Here is a 15,839-nt window from a genome sequence, read left to right as displayed (position 1 = left end):
CTCTCTCTCTCTCTCTCTCTCTCTCTCTCTCTCTCTCTCTCTCTCTCTCTCTCTCTCTCCATGGAGAGTTAATGAAGTGGGCAGTGTTTTTGGCTTTTACTGTGTATGTGTGCCTGTGGTCTGGGGTAGCAACCTTTGACTAGGACTGTTACAGAGCACTGTGTATGTGTGCTATATAGAGCCTAAGGTTTTGTCATATAACTGTATGCTGTTAAATACCACAACACAAGAATCACATATTATATAGTCAAAGATAAGAAGAACAAAATTCCACCCCCTATACGTCCCCCTTGCCACTCCTCTATACATTCCCCAAGGGTGTTTGGGGGTCTGCCACAGCTGGTGAGGAGATCCAGTGTGTGAGTGTGTGTGCGTCTGAGTGTGTGTGTGTGAGAGAGAGAGAGAGAGAGAGAGAGAGAGAGAGAGAGAGAGAGAGAGAGAGAGAGAGAGAGAGAGAGAGAGAGAGAGAGAGAGAGAGAGAGAGAGAGAGAGAGAGAGAGAGAGAGAGAGAGAGAGAGAGAGAATGTGTGCTTTACTTTAAAGCTGGGGATCTCTGGAGATGAATAGGGGGCCATATTACCGACAGCAGTCACTCACATACCTTATGATCTCATGCCTAATGCTATGCTACACTTCTCTGTTCTGCCTTGCCAGGACTTGTCGTTTAAAAAATTAGACAGTTGAGCTTCTGACACAGTGACTCTGCAATGCAGGCGTGGCATTCAAGCTCATGTTATTGCCATGGTTCAGTACTTTGACTAAATTTGAATTTAAACAGTTTTGATTACTATGTTAAATACTTGTTGCTCATCCCAAATGATTCTGAACCTAAAACATTGGGCTGTCATTGAGGGGAAATACAGTATTATCAATCCACACATTATGCTTCCAAAAGCAGAACCACTCACACAACGTTACCATTATACTGAAGTGTATTATACTGTGTATTATACTGAAGTGTATTATACTGTGTATTATACTGAAGTGTATTATACTGTGTATTATACTGAAGTGTATTATACTGTGTATTATACTGAAGTGTATTATACTGTGTATTATACTGAAGTGTATAATGGTAACTCTGGCAATAAAGTATCCTAATTACATGTTCTTTTTACCAATTAATCATGTATGCTTTGGCATGTATTGCCTCTCCAATGGTTATCTTATCCAAGACAAAATGTTGCAAGTAGTTAACAAATTAAATATGCATATAATACACTTTAAATACATTTTATTTCATAGTTCGACTTCAAGTTATTAATTCTAAACAAGGTGATTGTATTTACTTAAGGCGCCTACGATAGGCAGCCAAAAAAATGGGGTCCTATTCTTTGGTCCTCCCAGAAATGACATATAAAAGCGGCCATTTTGGTGGGTCAGCCTTTTCCTAAGGTTAGATTGGAGGGACAGCACGTGGCTTGGTGAGTGTGAAGCTGGAAATTTTCGTCTCATTTGAATTAAACGATATAGCTAGATAGTTCCTTTCCTCAGCAGTCATGTTTTATTTAGTTAGACAGTAGACGAATTCCCTCGATGTGGCTAGCTAACGTTAGCAGCTTGCTAGCAAAGTAGGCTAATTGTAGAACGTCAGCAGGAAGCTCATGTTGGCTAAGTAGTTAGCTATAGCTACTTAAACGTTTGTATGGAACTTTCAATTTATAATTTCGACTTGAGGCAAATCAAGTGTTAGGCTAAATCAAAACGAGATATATGTGCCAATACCCAAGAGGGTGAACCTTTCTATGGACACTGCTTAGCTAGCAAGTTACCTGGGGCATTGCGGTGTCTGGCACGTTGTCTGAAACGTCTCCTATGATGTTTTGCACTGGGCTCTGAAACTCTGTGGCGAAAAAGTGCTCTCTGGCTCTGACAGGCCAGAGTCTGAGGATGCTCGCGTCTACTGTAGTTAGTCTTGTCTGCTTGATTGTCCGTTGCAGATATTGTCCTTATGGTAGTCTTTTTCTATTGTCCAAAGGTTACGAGGCTGTCAGAGAACAATCCACAAGGTGAGTCTGGTTTTCTTTCATATGTACTTTGTTTTCCTATGATGTTTTGCACTGGGCTCTGAATTTCTGTGGCGAAAAAGTGCTCTCTGGCTCTGACAGGCCTGAGTCTGAGGATAATGTTAGTCTGAGTCTTGTAGATTTTTATTAATGTTCATTGATTATTGTCCTAATGGAACTTATTTTCCCCAAAGGTGACAAGGCTAAGTCGATACCAAACTACAAGGTGAGCTTTAAGTACTAATATTACTAAAATTGAATCCTTGTTTTAATGTCTTTCTCCTGTGACGTTTTGCACTGGGCTCTGAATATCTGTGGCGATAAGGTGCTCTCTGGCTCTGACAGGCTTGAGTCTGAAGAGTCTGATAATTAATCCCATAGGATCCTTGTAGGTTGGGATGTAATTATTTTCAGACAGTTTTCTATCACTTTTTTCATGCAGATCTTGGACCTCCACAGAAGATGAGTGGTGATTAACATGGGGTGAGATCTTCAATGGATAACTTAGGGGCCTGTGTTTTGCACGAGGCACTGTTTTACCTGTATTTCCAGCATTATCCAGCTGGTGTCACTTCAGTCCCTTTATTTGTTTCAATCAACCAGCTCACCAATTTATCAAAGCAATAAGGATTATTTCCCCAACATGATCAAGATTGCGAAACAATATCCCTTTTGCTAATAATTCTGTAGATGTGGGAAGAATTGTTAATACAAGGGCTGACTCATCAATGGAAATGTGCTGACCTAAGTGAGATTTTTTATTAATGTTCCTGATTGTTATGTAAGTCTGAAACATTAAAATATTTTTATCAGATACTCTGGGTCATGTCCTTTTTAACTTTACTGGTGAGCTCCCCCATGCAAATGGTCAATTTATTTGTACATGGAATAAATGACCACTCAATTTTATTTCTGGATCTTTATTATAATTCTAATTTAATCTCTTAACATTTGACATTCATATATTTATGTTTATATGAATGTGCATACGTGTATCACATTCTGTAAGTTACTGTTCGTCTGCTCATACTTCTCATCAGTTTAAAATATTCTCTTAAACAAGATGGTGCTTTCTATACAGCCAGATCCTTCCATCTCCTGACAGTGTAATTATACACCTCTTGAATCCTGCTATGAGATGGTGGTGAAAAACACTGCAAAACAAGTTTGTCACTGCCACATTTACCCAACACTAGTAAATGGTAAGGTTGTCATAGCAGCAGGAACAGGCATTCATACATTGTTGATATTCTAAGAGGAATGTGATAATGAACCCATTGCATAATGCAGTGACTGTAAACCAGCTGAACAGTACATAGTCTCTCACAGTGCAGCAGCTATGTAGGGGGCTTTCTGCAGGGAGTTGATGCCTGGAGGACATGCAGAACAGAGGTCTTCCATAGGGAATGGAGCGAGCGGTACAGAAAGCACTTCAGTTAAATAACATTGTACCTTCATTTGAAACATTATTTGGAAGACAGATTCTTTAGAACTTAAGGATAAGAAATCTTACATCTTAAACCATAATTGGGATGAGCATAATTTTCATCGTCCTTATTGCTATATCACAAACATCATTCCCCATCCTGAACTCTGCTCATGTAAGGCGGTCTACACAGGCAGCCCAATTCTGATATTTTTTCCACTAATTGGTCATTTGACAAATCACTTTTTTTCAGATCTGTCAAAAACAAGTGAACTACTGCATTGTTCTGCCTGTGTAAACAGCTGAAGTGTGTAGCGTGTGGGCATAAGGACAAGGATCTGAAGGCCTCACATTCCTCCAGAGTGAGATGGAAAGCACTCATGCATGTAACCTGCCAATACCCTCCCACTGCTGGGGTATGTTTTAGGACTCCAATATGGTGTCTAGTAGTAAATAGAGATAATGGAAGAGCCCTTATTTGATTTTAGTGATGAAGAGATGTTCAACTGATAGCACCCAATCCAACTGTAAATGCAAGGTGAAAATAGGTCAATAGTACAATTCCTGTGAAATGACAAATCAGGGGTATTTAACCTTTCCTTGCTCAGGGACCCCCTCCCAGGCAAACGGGTGACCCAGGGAGCCCCTCCCGGGCAAACGGGCGACCCAGGGACCCCCTCCTGGGCAAATGGGTGACCCAGGGACCCCATCATACATGAGACATTTTCTCATCAGGTGATTGACAATGGAAAGGTGAAGTAATCAACATTTAAAAATAGATTTGGTAGATCATTTGTCATTATTTTGAACTCCCCACATAATTGGAAGAGGAAGTGTGTAAACTAACACAGCCTATTACCTAGAAAGGTAATTTAAACACTTTCACTAAGAACAACTTTTTAGCTAGTTAAAGGTTTGCCATGTGTTGCCAAAAATGTATGTCCAAGTCAAGAAATCTTTCCAGCAGCACTCGCCCCACTGGAAACTTATACACGTGTGCTGTTTCAAAGCCTATGTCAGACACTCGAGTCATTATTGGCTTCAATGAGTGTAATTTGCTCTATATTAGGAGTTGATTAAAGTTGACATAATTATAAAGAAGATATTCTCTACTGTAGGTATGTAATTCAAAATGTTTATTCTGTTATTGATAGCGATGTAAAAATCGCGTTTTGTTTTGGGGGTTTTGCGGACCCCCGGTTGAATAGCCCTGACATAAATTCATGTTTAAATGAGTAGATAGATAAACAATGAAATATCAATAAATAAAATACTACTTTAATGATCCATAATGACTTGAAATGTACAAAATAGAAACATTTGATGTGAATAATTATATGCATCTTTTTCACAATACCATTTGTCTCATGGCCATTTCCAGGGCACAATAGCTACATCTTGATCTGCATAAAATGTGAATAATGACAATGTAGTGAATCTAACTTTGGCTTCCACACAGTGAGGTTTAAAGTGATACGTATATTCACAGCTTTATACACAGACGCTGCCTCAACTTGAGAGGAAGCTTGGATGGCAGAGGAATTCTTGCATAAAAATATATTTAGGGCTAGATTCAACCCAGAACGCGGAATATCCTCGTTATAGCGCAATTGACATTGAGAGGTCATTTCCAATTGAGCCGACAAATGCAGTGTTTACTGTGAATGCAGTCTCTGCGAATGCGGGAACATTGTCTTTAAATGCCAATCGTGCTATAACGCGGGTCTTCCACCCTCCGGATTGAATCTAGGCCTCAATGTCAATCTGAAGCATACATTAGTCAAACCTTCATTTCAAAATATTATACTAAAACAAGAGGGCAAAGGAAATGTGGTGTTTTTATGACTAGACAAAAGCCTTGATATGTAAAGCATTTTGTACATCAAAAGAAATAAATATTTTTTCTGTATTTTTGGAAGTAACAATATAGTTTTATATTTATATACATTTTAAATTGTTAGACACCATGGTGTCATACTTTGACCTACAGTCATGAATCTCATAACAATTTTATAGGATTATATTGACTAACACTACTGGCAAAATTATGAAAATACATTGCCTAAAATGCAAGAGCGCCACCTCAGCCATGAAAGGCAGAACGGGGAACTGCACCTTATAACAGTAAGGACGATGATAGTAATGATAATAGTAACAATAATTCTCTTCATATCAATAGCAGTATCCCAGACCCATTTTAAGTTAAAAAATTGTTGTAAGAACAATTGTAGTATTAAAACAGAACATATCTCTCCTCCCACTCATTTGGGCCTCCGTTCATGTTCTCATGCTTCTGTAGAAAGAGTTTCTGGAAGGAGTGGGGGGATTGGGTGGGAAAGAGGAAGATTTGGCAGTTTGTTTCTCTTTCCCTCCCCTCTCCTTTTCAGTCTCCTTGCACAGAGAACTTTAGAACGGTTGAATAGCAGTTGCTTCGATGCTTCGAAAGTCTTTCGTATAAATGGAGTCAATCTTCAATGAGATACTGTTTATGTCACGTATTCCCTCCATCTCTGAAATCACAGTCCCTTTTAGTATCAGATACATCTTGGATCCAAACAAATATATTTAAGGTGTCCCATTAATACTAACACAAACTGTGTGTGTGTGAGAGAATGTGAATATGTGTGTACATTACATACATGAGCATTTGTAAGTGTGCATTTCTATATTGGTCAGTATAGTGATCTGTGTTATTGAGTGAGAGGATGTACATGTCTGTGTGTTTATTTCTATGCTGTTGGTCTGGGCACTTATTTTTGCTACAGATTTGTAATACAGTGACCAGTCTGTATATAATATGCCGTTATAAGACTTAAGATGATAAAGATGCTATAGAGAAATAGAATGTGTTTACAGGTCCTTATCGAAGGGCCTTCAGTGAGCATGGAGCCATCCCATTGGTGAGGTAAAAACTGACAACCAATCACACACAGTCATACAGACAGGTTTCCTCCAGACACAGCCACTACAGTCAAGTGACGATTTACCCGTCAAGCTCTTTCCAACAGGGGACCAGTCATATCATTCAGTCCAACAGGTAGGGGCTCCGCTACGACATTACCCAAGACATGCATGTAGGCTGCCACCTTGTCTCATTCATGCCCATATTCTGAACTACAGAATATGGACATGAATATTCATCCCAATAAATCGCTCCAGCAATGACATTCACTCAGACAAAGAGCTCTTAACATTTCTATTCACTCACACAGGTTTTCAGTGACTGCACTCCACTAACTGTAAGGGGAGTCTCTACTGAAACTGAACACATCTGAACAGCCAGCTATGGAGCCAACAACAGTCAAGCAAGACAGCTACTGTACCTAATCCTTACCCTAGGGTAGAGAGGAGGAGCTAGACAGCTAACTAACCCTAGGGTAGAGAGGAGGAGCTAGACAGCTAACTAACCCTAGGGTAGAGAGGAGGAGCTAGACAGCTAACTAACCCTAGGGTAGAGAGGAGGAGCTAGACAGCTAACTAACCCTAGGGTAGAGAGGAGGAGCTACCTAACCCTAACCCTTGGGTAGAGAGGAGGAGCTACCTAACCCTAGGGTAGAGAGGAGGAGCTAGACAGCTAACTAACCCTAGGGTAGAGAGGAGGAGCTACCTAACCCTTGGGTAGAGAGGAGGAGCTACCTAACCCTAGGGTAGAGAGGAGGAGCTAGACAGCTAACTTACCCTAGGGTAGAGAGGAGGAGCTAGACAGCTAACTAACCCTTGGTTAGAGAGGAGGAGCTACCTAACCCTAGAGTAGAGAGGAGGAACTAGAGCTACCCAGAGAAGACAGGAGGAGAAAGCACTAACTAGTGTTAATAATGAGGACAATCCTTGTTCTCTCTTTCCCCGACAACACTAGGAACTGATGAAAAAGCTAAACAACATTTGATTGTTTCTCTAAATATTTTGGGCTAAATTTTGTCACTATTTTACTCCTATTGTTATTTGTTGCCTCAATCTACATTGTCATTCCATCCTCGTAGTGTTTGTGTGTGTGTGTGTGTTGACATTAGAGTCAGTGCTTGTGTGTGTTACTGTATTTGTGTGCATGCGAGTGTATCTATGTGAGTCAGCTACCAGGCCCTGAGTACCAGGCATTGGTCAGCCCTTTTTCCATCCCTCATTTCCCCTCTCTTTTCCTGATTGGTCCTCCCTCTGGGTGAAATCAGGTCCTCTGCGTTTGTTGTATGAATCCATCATGGATAGCAGCAGTTGTGGCCTCTCTCTCTCCTGTTCCCTCACTGACTCCATCCCCCCTCCTTTCTCTTTCTCTTCTCAGCTCCGACTCCCATCATCCCTTCTTCCTCGTGGTGACAGAGCAGAAATGGGAAAAGGAGAGCTGGAGAGCCTTGGGAAAGAAAAGAGAGATGAAAGTCATAATGTTTTGTTTGTTTGAGCCAGTAATGGACGCTTTAACAAGAGTAAGAGCTGCCCCAGTGCCATACTATCTGATTAACACATTCATGAATTTTGAGCCTGATTTCAATTCAAGAGACGAGAGAGACAGGAGAGGGAGACAGGAGAGAGAGACATGAGAGAGAGAGGGGAGAGAGAGGATAGAGACAAGAGAGACAGAAGAGAGAGGTGAGAGAGGACAGAGACAGAGGACAGAGACAGGAGAGGGGGATAGGCAGAGGTTTACAACCTGGCATAGGATTTGTTTTATCTTTGTTTATTTTACAAGACAGGCCTATCTCTGTACTCTTATCCTCTCACCCTGCTCCCTCTCACCTATCCATCGCTCTTCCCCTTACCTGTCAGACACTCTCTTCAGAGCACGTTCGATGTTCATGCGGTGTCCGACGCGCGTCACCCCCAGGTCCAGATAGTCCTCCTTGGTGAGGGAGGGCAGGTGAGTGCCGTCGATCTCGTTGTCCAGGAAATGCTCCCTGTGCTCGCCCAGGTTCAGGTATCCCAGCCAATCAGCCACGTCGTATTTGGTCCAATAAGGCAGTGGCTTGGAGGCAAAGGGCTTGGAGGGGGATGGGGGAGGGAGGTGGGGGTAGCTCAGGCAGGGGGGAGCGGGAAGAGGGTGAAGGGGAGGGGATGAGCTACCAGATAAAAAGTGGGTGGGGGAGAGGGAGCGAGAAACCAACAGGGAGGCGTTTGGGGGAGGAGGGGCGCCAGAGGGGGCGAAGAGAGGAGGGGAGGGGGAGAAGTAGGGGTCCCCCATGTGGTTAGCGGGCGAGGGCGGGGTCATAGAGCCACGGAGCTCGTAGACGCTGCTGTAGAGGGGTGTGGTGGGGAGGAGGGGGAGGGAGGAGGGGCGGGGTGGACCCAGTTTGGGCCTCTCTGAGGGGGAGATGAGGGGACTGGGGGCTCTCCTACGCTGCAGGTGGTGGGACTCTGCCTTCCTGGACTCTCTACTTGGAATGAACTGGAACTCCAGGGCTTTGGTACGATACACAGGCCGGTGTTTAGGGGAGGTGGGATAAGGGGAGTAGGTGGGGGAGGACAGGGGGGAGTGGGAGCGTGAAGGGGGCTGTACGGCAGCCACAGGGGGCTGGGGGGACGGGGGACGGTTCCAGTTGGGGTACTGGGAGGAAGGGGTGGGGGACAGGGCGGGCTGGGAGTGGTGGATAGGGGAGGGGGACAGGGAACGAACTGGGGGGGGGCTCAGGGCCGAGGCGGAGTCTTCTGAAAACCTAGGGACAGAAAAGAAGGAATGACAATGACACATACTGTACCTACGGTACATAGAGGGGTTATTCATAACACGTTACCCAACCTCACCACCACTATTCATAACACATTACCCAACCTCACCACCACTATTCATAACACGTTACCCAACCTCACCACCACTATTCATAACACATTACCCAACCTCACCACCACTATTCATAACACGTTACCCAACCTCACCACCACTATTCATAACACATTACCCAACCTCACCACCACTATTCATAACACATTACCCAACCTCACCACCACTATTCATAACACATTACCCAACCTCACCACCACTATTCATAACACGTTACCCAACCTCACCACCACTATTCATAACACGTTACCCAACCTCACCACCACTATTCATAACACGTTACCCAACCTCACCACCACTATTCATAACACGTTACCCAACCTCACCACCACTATTCATAACACGTTACCCAACCTCACCACCACTATTCATAACACGTTACCCAACCTCACCACCACTATTCATAACACGTTACCCAATCTCACCACCACTATTCATAACACGTTACCCAACCTCACCACCACTATTCATAACACGTTACCCAACCTCACCACCACTATTCATAACACGTTACCCAACCTCACCACCACTATTCATAACACGTTACCCAACCTCACCACCACTATTCATAACACGTTACCCAACCTCACCACCACTATTCATAACACGTTACCCAACCTCACCACCACTATTCATAACACGTTACCCAACCTCACCACCACTATTCATAACACGTTACCCAACCTCACCACCACTATTCATAACACATTACCCAACCTCACCACCACTATTCATAACACATTACCCAACCTCACCACCACTATTCATAACACATTACCAACCTCACCACCACTATTCATAACACGTTACCCAACCTCACCACCACTATTCATAACACATTACCAACCTCACCACCACTATTCATAACACGTTACCCAACCTCACCACCGCTATTCATAACACATTAACCTCACCACCACTATTCATAACACGTTACCCAACCTCACCACCACTATTCATAACACGTTACCCAACCTCACCACCACTATTCATAACACATTACCCAACCTCACCACCACTATTCATAACACGTTACCCAACCTCACCACCACTATTCATAACATGTTACCCAACCTCACCACCACTATTCATAACACGTTACCCAACCTCACCACCACTATTCATAACACGTTACCCAACCTCACCACCACTATTCATAACACATTACCCAACCTCACCACCACTATTCATAACACATTACCCAACCTCACCACCACTATTCATAACACATTACCCAACCTCACCACCACTATTCATAACACGTTACCCAACCTCACCACCACTATTCATAACACATTACCCAACCTCACCACCACTATTCATAACACATTACCCAACCTCACCACCACTATTCATAACACATTACCCAACCTCACCACCACTATTCATAACACATTACCCAACCTCACCACCGCTATTCATAACACGTTACCCAACCTCACCACCACTATTCACTAGTAGGCTACACCTGAAGACGGACATTGTTAGATTGGCTATCAATATGAGGCTCAGGATGTTAACAGCAGCTAATTGCTATTAAAGTTGTGCTGAGTAGACAGGAACTTGATTTCTTTTCTCTGGCTGTTGAAACACAGGCAGTAAATTGAAGAAAGGGGAAATGTTTTATGTCCAGTCAAACAGACAGTGTGTGAGAAAGGAGGAGTGCAATTACCTGTTTCTGGTGGAGAGACATAAAGCAGACGGAGACAAAAGCATGGGACATAAAAATGGGGAAGAATTTACATAGTAAAACACACTTTCACTCACTCACGCACGCACGCTCACTCACACTTTCACTCACACTTTCACTCACACACTCTCTCACACACTCTCTCACTCACTCACGCACGCACGCACGCACGCACTCACTCACTCACTCACTCACTCACTCACGCACGCACGCACGCACGCACGCACGCACGCACGCACGCACGCACGCACGCTCGCTCGCTCGCTCACTCACTCACTCACTCACTCACTCACCCATTCCCACAAAATACACAAGTAGCGCCAGGACAAGAGATCGCTGTGTGATTGATGTTTACAACACAGGAGGTTGGTGGGACCTTAATTGGGGAGAATGGGCTCGTGGTAACTGCTGGAGCGGAATCAGTGGAATGGTATCAAACACATGGCTTGACTCCATTCCAGACATTATTATGAGCCGTCCTCCCCTCAGCAGCCTCCACTGGTGTACAAGTAAAACATGCAGGCCTTTGTACTGAAATCTATGGTCTACTGAAGATAATATAACAGTAGTCATTTTACCTGTATCAACACACACAACCTCACCAAATATCCTCTAACATATCATAGAGTGTACCTGTGTCTACTTAGCGATCTCTGGCTCCCTCTCTGCTGCAGTTTGTTGCTGAGCTCATTGATGATGCTGGCCTTCATGCTGGACATGGGGGGGTACAGCCTCCGGCCCTCCAGGTAGGTCCCCTGGTCCCCTACTAACTGACCCTCTGACCCCCACAGAGGCTTCATCTCAGGGGTCCGGGGCCGGTCAAAGTAGGGTGACGTGGGACGCCCCAAATTCTGTGTCATCCCATAACCCTCCCGTCCTCCATCGTCCTCCTCCTCTCCTTCCTCCTCCTCCTCTTCCTCATCCTCCCTCCGTCTGTGTGACTGGAAGGAGGGCGGGGCGGTACTGGTCTCTCTGCGTAGTTCGGCCGCGCGGCCCCCCTCCCTGAACCTGCCTGATTTGGGGTAGGTGGAGACGGCGGCCGTGGCGTTGTGCATGTCAAACGTCTGTCCGTCCAGGTAGCTCATGTACGACTCCAGGAGGTCTGCTCCTCCCGCCCTGTCTCCCTCCCCTCCTCCTCCTCCCTCCCTCCCTCTCTCCAGCCTCTCTTCCAGCCTCTCTCTGGCTCCTCCGCTCATGGCCAGGATGTTGTCCAGGTGGTGGTCACTGCTGCTGCGGCTGTCCAGCTCCTCTATCCCAGAGTCCACCACCGTCTCCTGGGACTCCCCTGCCTTGGCTGTGGGGTGAGGGTGGTGCTCCCCTATCCTGCGGCCGGCCGCTGTAGAACCAGAAGGGGCTGGGTGTGTCCTGTCCTGGTGGGGCTGGACTGAGGTCCTCGTGGTGGTGGCAACGGTGGTGGTGGTGGTGGTGGTGGTACAGGGAGCGGTGGAGGTCAGGGCTGCAGAGCCCCGGAAGGGGCCAGAGGAGGCTGCAGTGGAGGAGATGGGAGGGGGACCACGGTAGGATGGGGGCCCTGCAATGGAGTGGGGAGGAGGGGTGGGGGATGAGCTCCTATGGATGGTGGAGGGGTGACCCTGGGTGGGGGAGGAGCGACCCTGGGTGGGGGAGAAGCGACCTTTGGGAGGGGGGGGGGGGGAGGAACGCCCATGGGAAGGGGAGGAGCGCCCGGTGTGCGTGCTGTTGTAGAGGTGGTGAGAGTGGGTCATGGCAAGGGAGGGTCTGTGAAAGGAGCTGGGTGGGGGTGGGGGGGAGACAGAGGGGGGAGGCGGGGGTCCTGTGGGCTGGAGGCTGGAGGGTGAGGGTGGAGGAAGGGGGTTGGGTGATGTCTGAGTGGGGGAGTTTCCTGACTGGGTCAGGTTGGCAACCTCACTGTCATAGGAGGTAAGGCTGGAGGTGGTGGAGTCCCCCGCCTGTGGAGAGGGTAGGGGGGTGTGGGCCGGGAACCCACTGATAAACATGTCTTTTGGGGGGGGTGGTGGGGGAGGTGGTGGGGGCTGCTGCTGGCGGGAGGCCAGGTTGTTGATAATGGCGCGGTGTGTGTAACCTGACATTCCACCCCGGTCAAAGCTGTTGGCAAACTCCAGCGGAGGGGGCAGTGGGTCCGCAAACACAAACTCATCATCCACATCCACAGAGGGGGCAGGGGGCGGCAGAACCATGAGGCCACTGCCCCCGGAACCCCCTCCCCCCTGAGGGTGAGACGGGGCGGCTGTAGCGGGGGGAGATGGAGGGGTGAGAGACAGGATGTAGCCTGCCTCACTCTCCATCCTCAGAAACGAGGCCTGGCGAGGCTGCTGGGACGACAGCTGAGGGGGCTGCTGGGTAGGGGCTGTCTGCTGCCTCATGTACCCCTCTCTGTCCCGCTCTCGTTCTCTCGACCTCTCCCTCTCTCTCGACCTTTCCCTCTGTCTTTCCTCCCTGTAGGTGGGTTGGTAGTGCTGGGACTGGTAGTGATGCGTGTGGACTGTTTTGTCCTCAGAGAAGCGCACCCTCAGCCCCTCTCTGGCCCCGCCACCCTCCCTCTCCCGCTCCCCTCCTCCCCCCTCCTCGCCCCAGCCTGCACCCCTGAGGATCCTGGGGGAGGGGGGTCGGCCAGTGGAGGAGGTGGTGGCGGCTAGGGAGGAGGAGGTGACCAGGTAGGAGGAGCTGGAGGGATGGGTGGCTGAGGAAGCCGGCGTGGGGGAGGTGGCCTGGGAGGGGAATGCCACCACACTGGACATCTGTCGTACAAACTGGTGCTCGGTCCCTCTCTCCCTCCTCATCCTGCCGTCGTCCTTCAGGGCCCGCTCCCTGGCAGCCAGGGCCAGGCCCAGGGGGGACGAGGGGTCCAGGACCTTTCCTGTCAGGGGGTGGATGAAGGTGGTGCCAGAGGGGACCTGCTGCTGCTGCCGGCTTGACGCCCCGTAGAAGTCAGCCGGAACAGACTTGGGCTGGTAGTCTGGAGCCGGGGAGGAGTACTCTGGCAGACCGAAGGCAGGGGGCATGCTGCGGGTGTGGTGGATGAAGGTGTCCCCAGAGAACATGCCCTCGTCGATGGACTTGGAGGGCCGGAGGCGTGGGGAGGGGCCACCGGGCTGGGGGCTGAACTGCTGCTGCTGGGAGGCCTGAGTCCTGCCTGCCACTCCTCCTCCTTCTCCCCCTGGCCCCACCTCCTCCTCGGCAGACATGAAGATGGAGGCGCTCTTCCTGCGGGCCTCATGGAAGCGTTCTCTGTCCCGGCGGGCTGCGCCCACGATGGCCGCCCCAAACTGGCTGGTGAAGTCACTATCCTGGCCTCGGAGGGAGGGCGGTGGAGGGGCCGGGATGGAGGGAGGAGCAGGGGGTTGCGGGGCTGGGGTGGAAGGGGGTCCGTGGAGGGGTTGGGTTCTGTCAGTCTCCTCTGGTAGGGTGGGCTCAGCCTCCACACTGCTGCCCTGGCTGCTGCGGCCACTGCCACTGCTGATGGAGGGGGCCTTGACTATGATGGTGGGGATGGGGATGGAGCTCTTCTCCATTGGGGCCTTGCCCCCCAGCGTGCCCTGGCCAGCCCGCAGGTCCTCCACCTTGGACTGCTTCACCAGAGGGCCCTTCCCTCTCCGCGCCCCCCCTCCTTTAGGTACCCCCTCTCCAGCCCCCCCAGCCGCACTGCGGTCTGCCCTCTGCTGCTGGCTCTGGGTGGTCTGCTGCTGCTGGGGCATCACCGTAGCACTGCTGGAAGGTGGGGAGGCGTTACTGTAGCCCTTCCTTAGACCTGCAGCCTTGACCCCCCCCACTCCTCCTCCCCCTCCTGATCCAACAGGCTCCCCTGGGTAGCCCCCTTTCCTAGAGGCAGTCCTGCTCTGAGCGGAGTGGGCGGGGGCATTAGAGTACTGGTGCGTGTGGTCCACCCCTCCTCCTCCAGCGCCGGTACTGGACCCCCCTGCCCTTTCGCGGCCCCCGTGGGTGAAGTGCACAGACTGAGAGTAGAGCTGGTAGTGGGCTGCCGTGGAGGTGGACTGGGACACGGCCACAGAGGGCTGCTGGGAAGACTTGCACCCTCTCCAGCCCAGGGGTGGGGCAGAGGAGAAGGGGGGGTCTGGCGGGGCGGTGGTGGGGGGCGGGGGGATGTCATCTGGGCCGGGAACCGAGAGACTTCGGGCAAACTTCATGGCTGGAGGATTGAGATGGGACTTCTCCTCTTCAGTCACCCCTGCAGTACACCACAGACAGAGATACAAGAGAGGAATGAAAAGGACTGATGCGAGAGAGAGGGACTGAGGTATAGGGATGGAGGATAGAGACAGAGCAGAGTGAGAAGAGGGGCGAGGGACAGGGTAGAGGAATGGTACAGAGAAAATACTGCTCGAACAAAAGAACAGATGATTAATGTGGGAGGCTGTCTGTCTGTCTTTGTAACTGCCTGTCTGTCTAATTGTCAGGCGGTCCTCTCCTTCATCTGTAAGTCTGTCTGTCCTCTAGCAGAGATGATGACCAGCAATATCATTCTGTATGTACTGGTAAAAGTACAGCAACGGTCATTTGCCAACAGGGTGTGATGTTATACCGCCTTTTACTTGGCGAGTCACAGAAGAAGTCCATCGTCTTTAGCTGTGTCACATTGAACCACAGTTCCAGCTCAGCTTCTGTGATGAACAGCTCCTAGAAACAGTGTATCAGCCTACAAACATTTTAGTACAGTACAACACATATAATACTGCTATACAGCAGAAGCATACTACAACATGAACCAGAGTAACATGTATGTAAACTGCAGGACAGAGACAGAACAGGTAGACTAGAAGCACATGGTATGTTACAGCTGCAGACAGTGTGTTACAGCACAGGCCTTTAAGAGTCTAGAGGACAGACAGACAGGCCGGCCAGAGGGCTGGCCAGACAGACAGAGAGACAGGCCTTTAAGAGTCTAGAGGACAGACAGACAGGCCGGCCAGAGGGCTGGCCAGACAGACAGAG

The 15,839-nt window shown here is 48.6% G+C and overlaps 1 protein-coding gene, 1 long non-coding RNA gene and 3 other non-coding genes across 5 annotated transcripts in view; 4 read left to right on the top strand and 1 right to left on the bottom strand.

Moving 5' to 3' along the window:
• The first annotated feature begins 1,384 nt into the window (after positions 1 to 1,384).
• LOC120042701 lies at positions 1,385 to 2,822 on the top strand. The gene is made up of 4 exons (XR_005476225.1): positions 1,385 to 1,424; positions 1,979 to 2,009; positions 2,201 to 2,232; positions 2,449 to 2,822. It is a non-coding gene; the product is annotated as an uncharacterized LOC120042701 (long non-coding RNA).
• On the top strand, positions 1,808 to 1,895 carry LOC120042703. The gene has a single exon (XR_005476227.1). It is a non-coding gene; the product is annotated as a small nucleolar RNA SNORD88 (small nucleolar RNA).
• Positions 2,040 to 2,127, top strand: LOC120042702. Its single transcript, XR_005476226.1, has one exon. It is a non-coding gene; the product is annotated as a small nucleolar RNA SNORD88 (small nucleolar RNA).
• Positions 2,283 to 2,370, top strand: LOC120042704. Its single transcript, XR_005476228.1, has one exon. It is a non-coding gene; the product is annotated as a small nucleolar RNA SNORD88 (small nucleolar RNA).
• Positions 2,823 to 11,807: 8,985 nt separating the features above from the next.
• Positions 11,808 to 15,839, bottom strand: part of LOC120042698 (SH3 and multiple ankyrin repeat domains protein 1-like) — a 54,294-nt gene continuing 50,262 nt past the window's right edge. The window contains exons 24-25 of the mRNA XM_038987496.1: positions 12,051 to 15,075; positions 11,808 to 11,901 (exon numbers count right to left, since the gene is read on the bottom strand). Of these exons, the coding sequence (XP_038843424.1) occupies positions 11,808 to 11,901; positions 12,051 to 15,075 (3,119 nt within the window). The remainder of the gene's footprint in view (positions 11,902 to 12,050; positions 15,076 to 15,839) is intronic.

Source organism: Salvelinus namaycush, unplaced genomic scaffold (genome assembly GCF_016432855.1).
Source record: "Salvelinus namaycush isolate Seneca unplaced genomic scaffold, SaNama_1.0 Scaffold745, whole genome shotgun sequence".
In the NCBI taxonomy this organism is placed as follows: Eukaryota; Metazoa; Chordata; class Actinopteri; order Salmoniformes; family Salmonidae; genus Salvelinus; species Salvelinus namaycush.
Note: the sequence above shows the minus strand (reverse complement) of the source record. Positions and strands in the feature narration are given on the sequence as shown.